Source organism: Microtus pennsylvanicus, chromosome 13, assembly GCF_037038515.1.
Source record: "Microtus pennsylvanicus isolate mMicPen1 chromosome 13, mMicPen1.hap1, whole genome shotgun sequence".
Classification (NCBI taxonomy): Eukaryota; Metazoa; Chordata; class Mammalia; order Rodentia; family Cricetidae; genus Microtus; species Microtus pennsylvanicus.
Genome location: NC_134591.1, coordinates 50,304,886 through 50,321,774, shown reverse-complemented (window position 1 = coordinate 50,321,774; position 16,889 = coordinate 50,304,886). Strand labels below are relative to the sequence as shown.

Genomic DNA, 16,889 nt, shown 5'->3' with positions numbered 1-16,889 from the left:
TTGTAGACTAAAGAAATGTGGACTTTTTCCTAATAATAATAGGCGACCAATGAAGGATTTTAAAGAAGAAATGGAGCCATAGGATCAAAACCCAGTGCCATTGTCCTTGGCTTCTCAGTCAGCCCTCCTTGTCCCACGTGTTAGAGAGTCCGGTTTGATTACACGCTCCATCAGTCCCAGACTGTTTGGATGCTCACTTCCTAGACCTGGAAGGAGGCGGGACCTTGGACTTCCCACAGGGCAGGGAACCCTGACTGCTCTTTGGACTGGAGAGGGAGGGGGAGGGGGAGGGGGAGGGAAAGGGGAGGAGGTGGAAATTTTTAAGTAAAAAAAAAAAAAAAAGAAATGGAGCCAGGCTGTGGTGGCACAGGTCTTTAATTCCAGTACTTGGGAGACAGAGGCAGGCAGATCTCTGAGTTCAAGGCCATCCTAGTATAGAGTGAGTTCCTGGATAGCTAGTGCTATACAAGGAAACCCTGTCTCAAAAAACCAAAAACCAAAACCCCAAAGACCACCCTCCAAAAAAGAAAAGAGAAAGAAGGAAATAGTGTGGGTGGGTGGTAGTGGCGCATGCCTTTAAACCCAGCATTTGGAAGGCAGAGGCAGGCAGATCTATGAGTTCAAGGTCAGCCAGAGATACATAGTGAGACCCTGTCTCAAAAATAAACAAATGGTGTGACAACATCTGTAATTATAGAAAAATTAAATTATAGGAGCTAAAATCATGAAGTATTTAAGATGAACAGATTGTGCAATGGAATGCATGTAGAAAGAAAAGATGTTAGAGATGAATACAGGTTTGGATTGGTGTCTAGAGCATAGTGCTAATCGTTGAGATGGTGAAGAAGCAGAACGAGTTAACTTCTTAGACTATAAACTCACATTTGGATCTACTGATCTTGGGATGTCTCTGTGATATAAAAGTCAGGAGAATATATAAAACTCAAGTGCTGGACTGGGAAAAGGAATCTGTGGCTCATGATAAACAGATTACATCTGAAGTCAAGGGAATAGTTGAAACTGTCTATAGATGGGAGAGGGATATTTGCCCAGGCACAAAGGACCTGGGGGCCAATAGGTCTTGTTTGTTTGAACTGGACTAAACCAGCTATCTGAGCATGCAGAATGTAACTTCTCCAGATCGAGCCAAGCTAGGTCTGCCAAAGGGCCCAGCAACTGCTGCCCTGTGGTGAGACAAGACAACCTAAACCAGTCTCCAGCCACCAAGAGAGACCCTGAGGCCAGTGCTGCTGCTTCCTCTCAGCTGGGTGGGATTTCCCCTTCCTAAAATAAACTGAACTTGCGGCACTCAGCCTGTCTCTCTCCTGGGGTCTGAGCCTTTGACCTTGGGAAGTTCAGTGGGACAAAGCAGCAGATCAAAGCAACATATAGAGATCCAATGAAATGAGAAAAAAAAAGATTAAATAAGAAATGTCCTCATTCAAAAGTCAGATAGAGAAAGGGTAATATTTAAAGGAAGTGTGCAGAACCATTTCAACTAGGTTCCTCTAACTCCCCATCTAAATCTATTGATTGAAAATTAAGTTACGTTAAATTAAAATGTTCGCCGGGCGATGGTGGCGCACGCCTTTAATCCCAGCACTCGGGAGGCACAGGGTTTCTCTGTGGCTTTGGAGCCTGTCCTGGAACTAGCTCTGTAGACCAGGCTGGTCTCGAACTCACAGAGATCCGCCTGCCTCTGCCTCCCGAGTGCTGGGATTAAAGGCGTGTGCCACCACCGCCCGGCAAATGTTCTTATATAAGTTTATTGGTTTGGATATTTGAGCCTTCTCCTGAAAAGAGTGAGAATGAGGTGACTTATCTTCTAGTACTGATAACAGGTGAAGGTAAATGACATTTTAGTGTGATAGTCTGGGTTCTTCCTAGGGGTGACAGGAGAAGATAAAATGGAAGGGGTATCTTTTATAAATAATTATTAATCAAGCCACAGCTGAAGTGTAAAATGAGTTAAATAAGAAACATCACACCATCTCTAATTTAAACTCTGATGGTCTACTATTACTAAAAGGTGAGTCCACTCTGTGAAGCATTTCGGGAACTGGCTTTTTCTCATGAAGCTTTATGACACATGTCCTGAGGGAGCTTTTAGGTCTGAGGAACGACGTTCTTTCTTCCCTTCTTTCTCTGTCTGTCTCTGTCTCTCTCCCTTGAGTCAGGACTCATGTAGCTGAAGTTGGCTTTGAACTTGATGTGAAGTGAGGATGACCGAGTTCTTGACTCTTTTGGCTTCTACCTCCAAAGCAGTGGGACTGCAGGTGTGGCTACTGTACCCAGCTCTTTTCTTCTTCTCTCTCTCTCTTTTTTAAAAATATATTTAACAACCTAAAGCTTTTCATGACAGTGAGACACATCTGCTTCTTCTTTTTTTAAAAGATTTATTTATTATGTATAGTGTTCTGTCTGCATGTGTACCAGCAGGCCAGAAGACCTTACTACACTACAGATGGTTGTGAGCTACCATTTGGGTGCTGGGAATTGAACTCAGGTCCTCTGGAAGAGCAGCCAGTGCTCTTAACCACTGAGCCATCTCTCCAGCTCTAAGATCTTTTCTTCTTAAATATCTTTTGAATTATTAAAGTAGTATATACTTATATAGGGACTAGACCAAAGCATAAAACACCTGTCATTCTATCAGTCATAGATTACGACTCTTTTAGTCTTTTGCTCTGTGTACACAGGCACATATTTAAGTGTGTGTACACACAGTATTTTTTTGTTTGTTTTGATGTATGAGTGCTCTATTTGCATGTATGTCTGTACACCAGAAGAGGGCATCAGATCTCACTGTAGATGGCTGGGAGCTACCATGTGATTGCAGTGAATTGTGCTTTTAACTGCTGAACCATCTCTCCAGCCTCAGTATTTTCTTTAATTAAAAAAGTTCTATTTTTAAAATTAACTAAATTCTATTTTTATTCCAGCTCTAGGTACTGGATCAGGTCCTTGCACATGCCTGGCCAGTGCTCTATCACTGACCTACATTCCCAGATCTTAAACAAATGTTACAATATAAATTATGAAAACTGTAGAATCTATAGTAAAAATCTATAAATTATTACATAGTGATTAACACTGTAACTACCAACCAAGTCAAGAAGTAGAATGCTACCAACACCTCAAGCCAAATATCTATAGAGTGGAAATGAACTGCTTTAAGAAACTAAGAGTTAATAACAGCTGTTTGGACAGAATGAATTGATTAAAGTTAAATTATTACAACAGTAGAAAAATTACAACCTCGTAAAATACAATAAAGCAACAAGATAGAGAGTTGCTTTATTTGTTTATTTTATTTTATTTTTTCCAGACAGGGTTTCTCTGTGTACCCCTGGCTGTCCTGAAACTTACTTTGTAGACCAGGCTGGCCTTGAACTCATAGAGATCTGCTTACCTCTGTCTCCCAAGTGCTGGGATTGAAGGCATGTGCCACCATGTCCAGAGAAAAGTGTTGCTTTCAATGGTTGTGAAAAAGGTAATTTTTTTTTTTAAATCAAGAAATGTTATATAATTACCGTTCACTTGGTTGATTTCTGAGTTGGAGGACAGAATTTCATCTGCCAGCTTTTGTGCAGTAGGAAGAACTTCGGTGTGGTGTGCTGTGATTAAATATTGAATAAACTTCTGTAGCTGGTCCCTATTCATCTGGAAAAGGGTTTCTGAGATAGGAAGACGCAGTTTGACTTGTTCTGGTTTACGGATTCTGTAGAGTGAGAGAGCTACCACATGAGCACAGTAGAATATGTCCTTATTCCCACAGCCACAGGTCACGGAAGTGATTTTGCATCGATCGAAACTGATTGCAACTTTGTAAGTCACTGCTGGTTCAGAAGCAGTGGCTGGTTCAGTTACTGTGCCGCTCAGATGGAAGCCTAAAGAAACAAAGGAAAACATCCAGTTTAGAGAGTGTCAGGAAGCTTAGGGGGTTAGTTCACAGTTCTCCTCTACAGGTAGTGAGATGTGTCTGGATAACACCAAGCTCAGTGAGCAAAAGTTATCTACTGTCTCGAAGGAATACACAACCCAGGCATACAAGACTCCTTTATCTTGGAGTGAATCTCTTGGACTAAGGTAAAAACTTTTAAATATACTTTTGTATATATTTTTTTTGTGGAAGGATAGTTTATAGTTTTCATTACAGTCTCAAATGGTTAATAAAGAAACCCTTCAAAGTTAAGAACTCTTGTAGTAGATTTGACTCAAAGTGGTGCTAAAGACAATCCCACAAACACTAGTACAATCTAGAGTAAAGTGAGTGCTATAGATGAGATAGAAAAAAGAATTCCATAAGGAAGAATAACTATGATTAAGGACATTTCATCTTTGAAAACATACAATTCCAAAATGATGACCATATGGAACATCCAAAAAGCAAGAACCTAAGATAGAGAACTTGATGCAAGTGTACCATATGGAACTACATCTCTATTCACAAGGCACACAACACCAATAACTGTTAAATGCAGAAAGAACACCTTATTGTTTTTTTTTAAACAAGGTGTTGGGTAGCTTAGGATGTCTCCAACTTCATATGTAGTCAAGCTGACCCTGGAATCCTGATCCTCCTGCCTCTCTTCAGCTGGAATACAGTGTTCTCTTAACAAAAGTAGTAACAGAAACAACAAACATTGCCCAAAACGACTTCACAAAACTTCCCAGGTATCTCTGTGGTGATTCTTCACTCACATTTTCCTCCATGGCACATGCCGGCAAAACCAAATCAAAACAACCTTATGTATATCATAAGACCATGCTACTTACCAGCTAGCCCAATGCCCAAGAACCATAAGCTTTTAAAAGAGCCTCTTTACCAGTTGTAGAGCTTGAAGGATGTGGGATAGATTGAGGAGAGGTAGTTAAAAGAACATATAATGTTTACTCCACTAGTGGTTCCAACTGGCCACAAAGGCCAACATCCCAATTTCTTTCCTATAATAGGTCTGTGTTTTTTATGCAAAGTAATCAGGAAAGGTGGACATGTGCAGACTTGTTTTTAAGAGAATACATAAATAGTCTTCAGCTCCTCTTGTATCTCTATCGCATCATATACAAGTTTAAAGCAATATTTTAGGGGGAGAAGCAGAGGCAGGAGGATCTCTGTGTAAGGATCTCTGTAAGTTCAAGGTCAGAGTGGTTTACATAGAGAGTTCCAGGGGAGTCAGGCTACGTGGAGAGACCCTGTCTCAAACAAAACAAAATAAAACAAACCCTACAATCAATTGAAAAAACAAACAAAACCCCAGAACTCTCAAATACTTTAGTATTGAGTGGACCCTGAATAAAACTGAAATACTTTCAAGGAGTTCCTGTTTAGTTTTATAAGTAGTATATTTTCCCCCAAACCACAAAGCAAGCTCTGATATTAAAAGAAATGTTTTACTTTAAATTTCTATCCCAATCTGTGATTTTAGACTCCTGCTCTACCCAGCTCTATCTTGTTTAGAAAGATAAGAATAAAGCTATACCATAGCCCATCTCCATTATATACACAATGGCTCTGATGTTTCAATTTCTAGGGAAATCACTGGCCTTTAAAGATTCCTTTATGCTATGGCCTCCTACAAGGATACCCTCTGGTGAGCATGTTACACTTTCTTTACCTTCAACATGCACCAAGAATCGCTTGGACCAGAACCAGCAACTCCACGGTGGCAGCACACTCCTGTGCCAGCAGCACTCCAGTCACGGGAGAGTCTGGGGCTAACCTGGGCTGTACAGACACAGCAAGATTCTGTCTCTAAAGCAAAAATGAAAAACCATCAAAATGTCCTCACAGGGAATGAACAACCAAGTGTTTGGAAGAAGTCCTTGCTAGAATTTGCTGTGCTCAAATATGCACCAAACACTGTTTATTAAAAACCCATGCATGGCTTGTGGCTTGTTCTCATCATTAAAAAGCTGCAGAAGCTGGGTGGCAGTGGCAAACACTTTTAATCCCAGCACTTTAGAGTCAGAGGCAGGCAGATCATTGTGATTTTGAGGCCAGTCTGTTCACAGAACTAGTTCCAAGACAGTCAAGGCTACACAAAGAAACCCTGCCTCAAAAAATTAAAAAAAAATTTGGAGTCCAAGAAACAGATTTAACTCAACCTTGAATTAAATAGGAAATACTAAAGACAATTTTTCCATTTATATATGTACTATAATATAATAATAGATAATATTGTATATATGTGGTGAGATTTCTTTTTTCCAAATAAGGAAAATCCTATATTCTACACTGCTTAGCTCAAATATCACTTTGCATTAAACCACCTGGTACCTCAAACTGTTGAATGATTAAATGAAAAACGTTAGCATTTATGCCTGTGGTGAGCTTGCATTCTAGTTTACAAGAAAGATTTTGTCCAGAATCAGATAATAAAGACCTAAGAAATAATCATTTCATTGATTGCCCAGAACAGTTATGTAATTTGCATGATTATAGTAATGAGAACAAAAAGTTAAATGACCATAATTTCTGAAATATCTTGGGCTTTAAAAATTAGGAATAATAGATGTATAGTGATTCTTTCAAATCAGTGTACTTCCCAAATACAGCCAATTGCTTAGTAACCCCCTCTTTCCTGCCAGTGCTAGGGATCGAACCAGAGCATTAATGCACTCTACAACTGAGCTGCATGCCCTAATTAGTTTTTTTATTGATCAAAATAATTTTTAAACGGTAACACTTTTTGAACATGAACACATGCTGGGCATTTTATGTTGTTTTAATTTTTATTTATTACATGTGTGTATGATGGGGGAGATGTCACAGTCGTGTGTAATCAGAGGATAACTCTTTGGAGTCAGTTCTCTCATCCCACCTTTATATGGGCTTTGGTCATTGAGCTCAGGTACTCAGCTTTCATGACGTGCGCTACACCTGCTGAGCCACCTTTCCAGCCTACTGCCCCTTTTCTTGAAAAATCACATAATTTCCACATTGTTTTGTATTTCTGGTACCTATATAGAAAATAGCACATCATAAACATTATACAAATGTCTACTGAACAAAACCGTTTTGAACCCTTTAATGTCTCTCACTGGCCACAGAACAGTGGAGCATGTGTTGGGACCTTCAGTCTCTGCAGACGTGCTCCCCCTCCTCAACCCACCACCATACCAAACTCACCGAGTGGCTCTACCGTGGGAGGGTTTCTCCATTTTCTTTGCCTTTATGCCTTTATATGTGAGATTCCCCCTCCTCATTTTCCTCAGCTCATCCTCAGCTCACAAGATGTTTACTATAGGAGCCTTACCTTTGTCTTCGGACACCCAGCTAAGTGATTTTTCAGGGTGCTCATTTGCATTAGTTTTATCTTTATCTAAGCAAATGACTATCAGTGTAATTAATAGCTTCACGTTTGTCTTTTCCCTCTAGATTGTGAACTCCTTGTACACAAGGGTTTGTTTTCATCTTTATATTTTCAGCTGGCATATTGTAAGAGCTTAATAAGTATCTTTTTATAGATGAGTGAATAAGTGAACACTAAATTAAATCTCTACATATTCATATCTACAATTCACAGAGGGTTAAGTATATTTATAAAAATTTCCAATTTTGTGATTAAAACATATCAGCAAATTAAACAGTTTTATTGGGCTGGTGAACAAAGTAATAAGAATTTATATACAGAGTTAACTGACAGTCTTCCCGTCCCAGCGCAGCTGCTGTTGGAGTTGCAGTGGCTGCGGACATGACATCTACCAGCCCTCTGGGGTGCTCCCCAAGAGTCCCGCGCCCTCAGTGTGGCTTGGCTGTAGGTGCCTAGGCTATCAATGCAGGATGTGAGGGGAGAGTTTTCAGCAATGACAAAACTAAAGCAAAGCAAAGATTCTGCTCCAGCTGGAGGCTCAATCGTCAGATCCCACACTGGACAGAGAGAACCAACTAACTCCTGAGGGCTATATTCTGACCCCCACATGGTACTGCCACACGTGCATGCCCATATTCTCTCTCTCCATCTCTCCCACCCCACAATTATTTATTTATATACTTGTTTATTTATTTTTTTTGAGACAGGGTCTCACTATATAGCTTTGGCTATCCTGGAACTATGTAAAATGGACTGGCCTCAAACTCAAAGAGATCTGCCAGCTTCTGCTTCATTTTATTTATTTATGTATTTTTTGGTTTTTCTGAGATAGGATTTCTCTGTAGCTTTGGGGCCTGTCCTAGAACTAGCTCTTGTAGACCAGGCTGGCCTTGAACTCACAGAGATCCGTCTGTCTTTACTTCTTAAGTGCTGGGATTAAAGGTGTGCAACACTATGCCTGGCTCTATAATTTTTTTTTAGTTAAAAAAAAAACAAGCTATTTTATTAGCTGACACTTAGCACATGCTAGAGTATATTGTGTTTTCCACATGTTAACTAGTTAAGCCCTCAGAACAGTGTAATGCCTGTTCTTTTTCCTCTCAGCTCAGAGAGATAGAGGGTGCCATTCACATCACACAGCCTCCTTGAGCACTGGCGGTCTAATTCCAACCTGTACTGTTAGCCATGACAGTGAATCTGATACTACTGGATCTGACGGATGCATTCAAACTTTATAAAAGTAATTCACAAGCATAATTCTACAAAGACAAGACTCCTGCGTCAATGACAAGTCAGTAAACTCTGACATCTGTCTGGTTTCCTGGGCAACCACTCTATGCAACTGTAACTATCAAGGGCTTTGCAACACTCACAGAAGGAATGAGATAGGCTCATGACCTACAAGACAGAGTCTTAGCACAGCACGTGAATCATCTGCGTGGAGTTCTAAAGGAACACTTCTCTGCACCGCCCTCTGACACCATTCAAAGGCCTTTGTGTTTCTGAGTGGAAGAAAAGCTCGGGCAAAGCCTGGGCAATTAAAACCACTTTGCTCACTGCTCTTTTGATTCCTCAAGGCCTCTAGGCAGGTGCTAACACATGAAAACCAATGTCATTTCAGCTGACGGCAAAAAAGGAGTGCTGTGATTTAGTAAAACGATTATATAGTTTTAGAAAACGTTTACTTATTTTTTACTTATTTTTATTTATTTAATTAATTTATACATTTTACTTAATTTATATACTTTATTTATAATTTATTAATTGCATATATGTGTGTGTATGTGTATATGCCTGTAGGTGCATACATGCCACAGCATGTGTGTACAGGTCTTCTACCATATGGGTCCCAGGGAAAGGAACTCAGATCCTCAGACTTAGCAGGCACATTTACCTGCTGAGCCATCTTGCTGTCTCAAAAACATATTTTCTTTTCTTTTTTTTTCTAGACAGTGTTTCTCTATGGAATCCTGGTTGTTGTTGAATTCAATCTGTAGATCATTCTGGCCTTGAACTTAAAGATCTGCCTGCCTCTGCATTCTGAAAACTATTCTTAAACTGGGCACAGTGGCTATTCTTAATCTGGGCACAGTGGCGCATATCTTTAAGCCCAGCACTCGGGAGGCAGAGTTACTTTCTTTTTTAATCTGTGACCTAGAAAAACTGTAGCCATGAGAACTCTTAAAACCCCAAGAACAACATTTGTAAAATAACTAATTTCAGTCTTAGAAAACTTAACTCCCAAGCTTAGCGGCTAATACCCACACAAGGGCACTGGAACAGCTCCAGAAAGGAACAGTAAAATACAGTCAATAGCTGAGTTAGGATTCCAATCTCAATTCCTTTTTGCCTCAGTTTCTTAATTATGCAAACAGATATAGTGCTCAACCAGACTCATGTGAAAGTGCTTTGTAAAGAGCACATTTCCCCGAATCACCACTCCATAACAATCCCAACAAGCCTGGGCCAGGGCCTCTATAAATTCCCAAGAAGCAGATGGTGCCCACAGACTGGATCAGGGTGTGGAAGATAAAGTGAGGAGCAGTATTGTTATTCAGGAATACAAATGATGCTGCCCGTTACTCTGAAAGCTACTTGGTCTGTTTGTATTAGAGAGGTCACCCTAAGCTTCTCAGAGCAGCTGAGTAAGCTGAAGGGCCCTTCTTGCTGCCATCTGCTCCCTTCCCAGACTCCTCTGACAAATCAAGAGGGTTTCCTTACATTAACCTCTAAAGAACAGCTATGGCTCCTTTCTCAGCATCAGCTTTAGAAGGCAGCAGTCTCTGCTCTCTGTATTAGCAATCAGAGTAAAGAACAAAGCCTCTCAAGTCCAGGCATTCACCTCTAGAGATAACCTTACATCACCCAGTTTTCCAGTTTTTTTTAAACTTGCAATTCAATAAAGGAATTAAGTGTATGTTTTTAAAGTTTCCGTTTTCTTTAGAAATTGTTTTTAGAAATATTTATGTTAAAAAGAAAAAAATACAAATTTATCTGAAAAATTTATTTAGATATCTAACATACAGAAGACACAATTAACGCAGTAATTTCACCAGGCATGATGGCACACACCTATAATCCCAGCATTTGGGACATGGAGACAGGTGATCAGGAGTTCAAAGTCATTGTCACCATCAGCTACATAGTACATTTGAAGCTAGCTTGGGCTTCATGAGACCTTGTCTCAAAGCAAAACAAAAAAAAAAACAACATAAACATTTCAAATAGTAATTTTATTTTCATGATAACCACTTTATGGTGTAAGAGCAAGTTACATTGCATACTGGTGGGTAACCGTTCAATTTGGAACTATAGATCAATAATCTCTTTGATACACAGGTTTGAAAAAAACTATCAGACACCTCAAATAGCTCTCTGTAAAAACAGTGTGCACGGGATCTGCACCAGGTCCTCTGTGTGAATGTATGTATGTATGTATGTGTGTGTGTGTGTGTATATATATATATATATATATATATATATATATATATATATATATATATGGTTCTAGTTTAGTGCTTTTAAGGGATTCCTGAGTGTATGAATGAGTGGGTTTCTCATTCTTGTGCCTTCTCTTGGGCTCTTTTCATTCAGTTTGTCTTGTCCAACTCTGATGTGATAGTTTTTATTTTATCTTCCTATATTTTATTTTGTTGTATTTTCTTATCTCTTAAAAGTCTGTTCTTTTCTAATGAGAGACAGAAAGGGAGTTGTTGGAGGAGGCTGCCTGTTGGTTTCTGGCTGCTCAGCAGCTCAGACCCAAAATAATCAAATCACTGCTTGGCCCCCTAGCCCTAGTTTCTTATTGGCTAACTCTTATATATTAATTTAACCCATCTCCATTAATCTGTGTATCACCACATGGCAGTGGCTTACTGGGTAAAGTTCCAGTGTCTGTCTCTGGTGGCGCTATATGGCTTCTCTCTGATCCCGCCTCCTTTCTCCCAGCATTCAGCTTAATTTCCCCTGCCTACCTAGTTCTGCCCTGCTATAGGTCCAAAGCAGTTTCTTTATTCATTAATGGTAATCACAGCATACAGAGGGAAATCCCACCTACCATTTTATGTTTAAATAAAAAAGGTTTTAACATAGTAAAATTACAAATAACAAAACAGTTATCAAGCAAGAATTATAGTTACAACATTTATATCTACTTTATTTTTTATCATAACTAAGGAAAACCATAATATAACTATCTATTCTTCAACTCCATCAAAGAGTCCAGAAGGATATAATATTACCTACGTAAACAGGAAGTACATTGCATGCAAATTTCAAAACTCTAGAATTGACAGAGAAATCTCGCTGCCTGGACAGTCACCCAAAGTTCTTCTATATTGTTGGGACATCCAATCTTCAGCCCACAGGCCCATAGTATCCAGCAGACTTTTCCATGAAGCAGGAAATTTCAAAGACAGTTTGGCAGTCACTTTCTTCTGTGTCTTGCAGAATGTTTAGCACACTCTTTCATGAAGCAGGAACCCTGAAGGACCATCTCACCTTTACGCAAGTTTAACAGTCATTTCTCTGTGGGTCTTGCATGTCCAGTTCATCAAGCAGTCCAGGAAAGAGCAGTTGTTTTGCCCAAATTGCTAAACAAACTGCATAAGGAGCCTCTTTGATGCCCATCTTCCTCTTGAAGTAGATTGGTGCTACTAAGAACAGATGTGTCTCACTGTCATGAAAAGTCCTAACTTCTTAAAACATTTTAAATGCCATGTTCTGTATTCTTTGAAAGGTTTGAAGAATGCCTGCTCATCTGAAGTACATATCTGTCCATCTAGAAAATCTAACTAACATGACTACAAGCTTGACTATTATAGATGAATATCTATTAGCCTATATTTCTTAATTACACATTACATTTTTAAATGAGCTCGACAAACATAATACCTTAATCAAGATCAGAAATACATAAATATACACAGAATAACAAAACTGACCTTAAATTTGTATCAATAAACCAAGATCAATACCAATGCAAATCTCTATAGCATCTCCCCCTTTAAATGTAAACAAAAATTTATAAAGAATATTTGGGGAGTTTGGGCATAGTTCTGTCCAAGCTGCTTCCTACTGTTTACTGGGTGAAGTAATTTTTTTTTTTTAGTTTTTCAAGACAGGGTTTCTCTGTAGCTTTGGAGCCTGTCCTGGCACTAGCTCTTGTAGACCAGGCTGGCCTCGAACTCACAGAGATCCGTCCGCCTCTGCCTCCCGAGTGCTGGGATTAAAGGCGTGTGCCACCACCGCCCGGCTAAAGTAATTTTTTGAGGGGTGTTAAAGGCGTCTTTTCAGGGGATCTTGGCCCATCAAACCATATTAATCTGGAAGGATTCCACAGGTTCTCATCCTCTGTGGAAACAAAAGAAAAACCTCTTTTCCAAAGCAACATATCCTTAGACCCATATTCTGAAGTCAAGGTACCTTTATAATATACATACTGGTTTAGCTTAGCAGCCCATACAATGAAATACCTCTCTGTACTTAGCCCCTTCACAGTCAAAAAATGCAAGGAAAACACAGTAATATACATAATCTAGACTCTCTGTGAATTTTCCATCTTTACATGGCTTATTTTTCTTTACTTATTTAATTGATGACTGTACTGTCTCTTTAAAGACTTTACCTTTTTTTAAAACCATTTACTTCTTTTTATGACTGTCTATATTCTTTTTCTTCTCTCTCCCAAGCCTACGTACATTTATCCAACACTGTGACCCATTTAGAGATCTTTTCCATTTGTCTTTATTGTGTATTTATAATTATTTTCTGACCAGAAGTGCTTCTTAAAATGTTAAGCCTTTCTCATGAACTTAAGCTATGGCTTCACTAGGGTATATACAGTACTTCCTGCTTGCCCTGCCCAGCCCAGCATGGTTCTCCCCAGAGAACCATGTACATTGCCCCCTTTTTAGGCACACACCCAGTCTATGTTGCCATTAAGCAAGTTGTAGCACTCTACTCACAAAACCCCATTTAAATGCTCCATAGCCGGACCTCCAGAAAGAGTCAGAGTTCACACTGGCAGCATGGCCCAGAAAGCTGGTATTTCAAAACCGCAGCTTTTTTTCTGCTACCACTGAATCAGAAAAACCTCTCTTAAAGGAGCCACAGCATGCCATCAGCAAGCAAAGCCCATTCAAGAAAATAAATGCAGTTAAACTTTGTTTTTTGGTGTCTAGAATTTTTTTCCAAGCCCTCTAAGGTTTTACATGGATTTAGTCCACCACATTGGCATGCCAATTTGTTGAAGGAGGCTGCTTATTGGTTCCTGGCTGCTTAGTAGCTTAAACCCAAAATAATCACACAGAAACTGTAATAATTAAATCCCTGCTTGGCCCCTTAGCTCTAGCTTCTTATTGGCTAACTCTTACATATTAATTTCACCCATCTCCATTAATCTGTGTATTACCATGTGGCAGTGGCTTACTGGGTAAAGTTCTGGCATCTGTCTGATGGGGTTACATGGCTTCTCCCTGACCCTGCCTCCGTTCTCCCAGCATTCAGTTTAGTTTTTCCTGCCTAGCTAAATTCTGCCCTGCTATAGGTCCAAAGCAGTTTCTTTATTCATTAATGGTAATCACAGCATACAGAGGGAAATACATACATCAGGGAGTGGATCCAGATAGGAGGTAAGGTGGGAACTGGGAGGAGTAGAAGGAGGAGAAACCATAATCGGGATATATTATGTGAGAAAAAGAATCTATTAAAAAATATCAGCATGCACATGTACTAGGCATATACATTGCTAAAATAGGTGTTACAGTCCAACACTACCACTTGGGTTCTCTGTGATTGTGTCCCCCCCCACCAGCCTGGCCTCAAACTCCCTATATAACTGAGGAAGATCTGAACCTTGTGTGTGTATGCAAAACAGACACAGACAGAGATACTGACACCCAGATACCCAGACTCACCCACCCACAGATACACACACACACACACACGCGCGCGCGCGCACACGCACACACCAGACTGGCCTAAAACTCCCTAGGTAACTGAGGAAGATCTTGAACTTTTGATCCTCCTGCCTCTACCTCCTAAGTGCTGGGATTACATGTGTGTGCCACCATGCTCTGTCCATTCAGTGCTGCAGACAGAATCATGGTTTGTGTATGCTAGGTAAACACTTTACCAACTGAACTACATGCCCAGATCCTTAACTAGGTTCTTATTCAAACAAACACAAAGGCAACATACAATGTGATCTTATTTCATAAACCATCCTGCTCCATCCAAGAGTCCACATCAATAGGGTAAAGGGTATTAAAAAATAAACTGCTTTTCAAAAGGAAAACAATATACATAGCTACTTATTTATTTATTTATTTTCAAAATAGTACTTCTCTGTGTAGCCTTAGCTGTCTTGGAACTCACTCTGTAGACTAGGCTGGCTTTGAACTCACAGAGATCTGCCTGCCTCTGTTCCTGAATGCTGGGATTAAAGGTATATTCCACCACCTTCTGGCCACATTTATTTTTTGATATGTATTTATTATATGTTTTTGAATGTTTTCTCTCAGGCACATATGTGCACCATGTGTGTGGCTGGTGCTATGGAGTTCAGAAGAGGGTGTTAGATCCCCTGGAACTGGAGTTATAGATGGTTGTGAGCCATCATGTGGGTGCTGGGAACTGAACTCAAGTCCTCTGTGAGAACAGTTCGTGCCCTTAACCACTGGGTCAGCTCTACAGCCCTCAGGTTTTAAGCATTACATTTACTTAGAAGCTAAGTGCTTGGTGCATACCCATAATCAGCACTGAGGCTATGACAAGAGGATCCTGAGTCAGAGACCAGTTCGGGCTCTACTGTGAGACTCTGCCTCAAACAAAAGAAAACTCACAGAAACCATATATATATAAAATGTGCGTGTGTTTAGGACAGTGTCTGCCATACCAGTGTACTAAAAATGTTATCATTTCAATGTTCTGACAATAACTCTAGCTTCCCCCTTATTTTCATCACATTTCACGGACACCTCATTTCATGCAGATTCTAGCCTCAAATGCTCTAAAGAAAAATGCCTATGCAGAAGTATCACTTGAATTTTAATTAAGTTCTCATGAAATAAAAGCATAATTTTAAGATGATTTAACCCTCGTCTTTTCTAAACTCCATGACATGTTATTTCTAATATGGCCTTTTTAATATGGAGATGAATGCATATCCCACATAACAGTCTTTATTTCAGGGCTTCATACATGGTAAGAACAAAATTCCTAACATTTATAGCATTTTGGTCAGGGCTTCATCGCACCCTCTGGCTCTCTATTCTTTTGTTCCATCTTACAAACTGACCTGTGTGGGGTAGCAAGAATGTCAACACAAATTCAATTAGGACAATCCTTTTCATTCTGTTAGAAACTGCAGCAAAACCACTTCTTATACTCTGCATAGTAACCTGATTCCAAACAAAACCAATCAGATAAAAGGCATTCTCCTCAGGTTTTTACTGGGGTTCTGAATGCTCACATCATCATTTGGATGTGAGCAGTGCTTCACAAAGAAAACCACCAGTGTTAGCAACTCTTCTGAGTTAAAACTAGCACTGCACAACCCTGTCAACTGGCCAGCAATTCCTTCCGTTCTCTTCCATGGCTTTTTAAAAAGTTAATTAATGAATTAATTTATCTTACAGGAATGCTTTCCTGCTCTAACCTCAACAGCAGTGAACAATGTTAGGGCAGTGATTCTCAACCTGGGGGTCAAATGACCCTTTCTCAGGGGTCAAATATGAGATATCCTGCATATCAGATATTTACATTATGATTCATAACAGTAGCAAAATTACAGTTGTGAAGTAGCAACAAATTAATTTTATGATTGGGACCACCAATCAGCTCACAAATCACGACAGGGAGACTTATTATTAGTTATGAATGCTTGGCCTTATGCTATGCTTGTCCCACTGGCTCTTATACTTAATCTAACCTGTTTCTCTTCACCTACGCTTTGTCTAGGGGCTTTTTACCTTTCTTTCATTCTGTATGTCCTACTCCATGCCTGGCTAGCTGGCCCCAGGCATCTCCCTTTCTCCCTTTTGCTTTCTCCTCTTAACTCTCTCTCCCCACCAGCTCCAATTCCCTCTACTGCCTAGCTATTGGCCATTCAGCTTTTTATTAGACTAATCAGGTGCCCTAGGCAGGCAAGGTAAAACAGCAACATATCTTTACATAATTAAACAAATGCAGCATAAACAAAAGTAACACACCTTTACATAAATATTCCACAACATACCACAACATGAGGAACTGTATCAAAGGGTCACAACATTAGGAAGGTTGAGAACCACCTGACATAGAAGTTCTTTCTCATGTGCACTACTTCTTTAGAAAGAGTCCTTAACACATTTTGAGAAATCTAAATGGTAAATGTAATTTTTCTTTTAAATAACTTTTTAATGTTCATTTTGTGTGAATGCAGGAGGGGTAATGAGCAGGAACCATGAGGTGAGTGTCAAGGTCAGAAGACTATTTGTGGGGATCAGTTTTCTTTCTACTATGAGGGTCCCAGAGATCAAATTCAGGTTACCAGGCTTGCTAAACCAAGAACCTTTACCCACTGAGCCATCC

General features: G+C 39.7%; 1 protein-coding gene across 1 annotated transcript in view; it reads right to left on the bottom strand.

The window, feature by feature from the left end:
* Positions 1 to 16,889, bottom strand: part of Zswim5 (zinc finger SWIM-type containing 5) — a 110,074-nt gene that overhangs the window by 31,000 nt on the left and 62,185 nt on the right. The window contains exon 2 of the mRNA XM_075945494.1: positions 3,534 to 3,890. Within this exon, the coding sequence (XP_075801609.1) occupies positions 3,534 to 3,890 (357 nt within the window). The remainder of the gene's footprint in view (positions 1 to 3,533; positions 3,891 to 16,889) is intronic.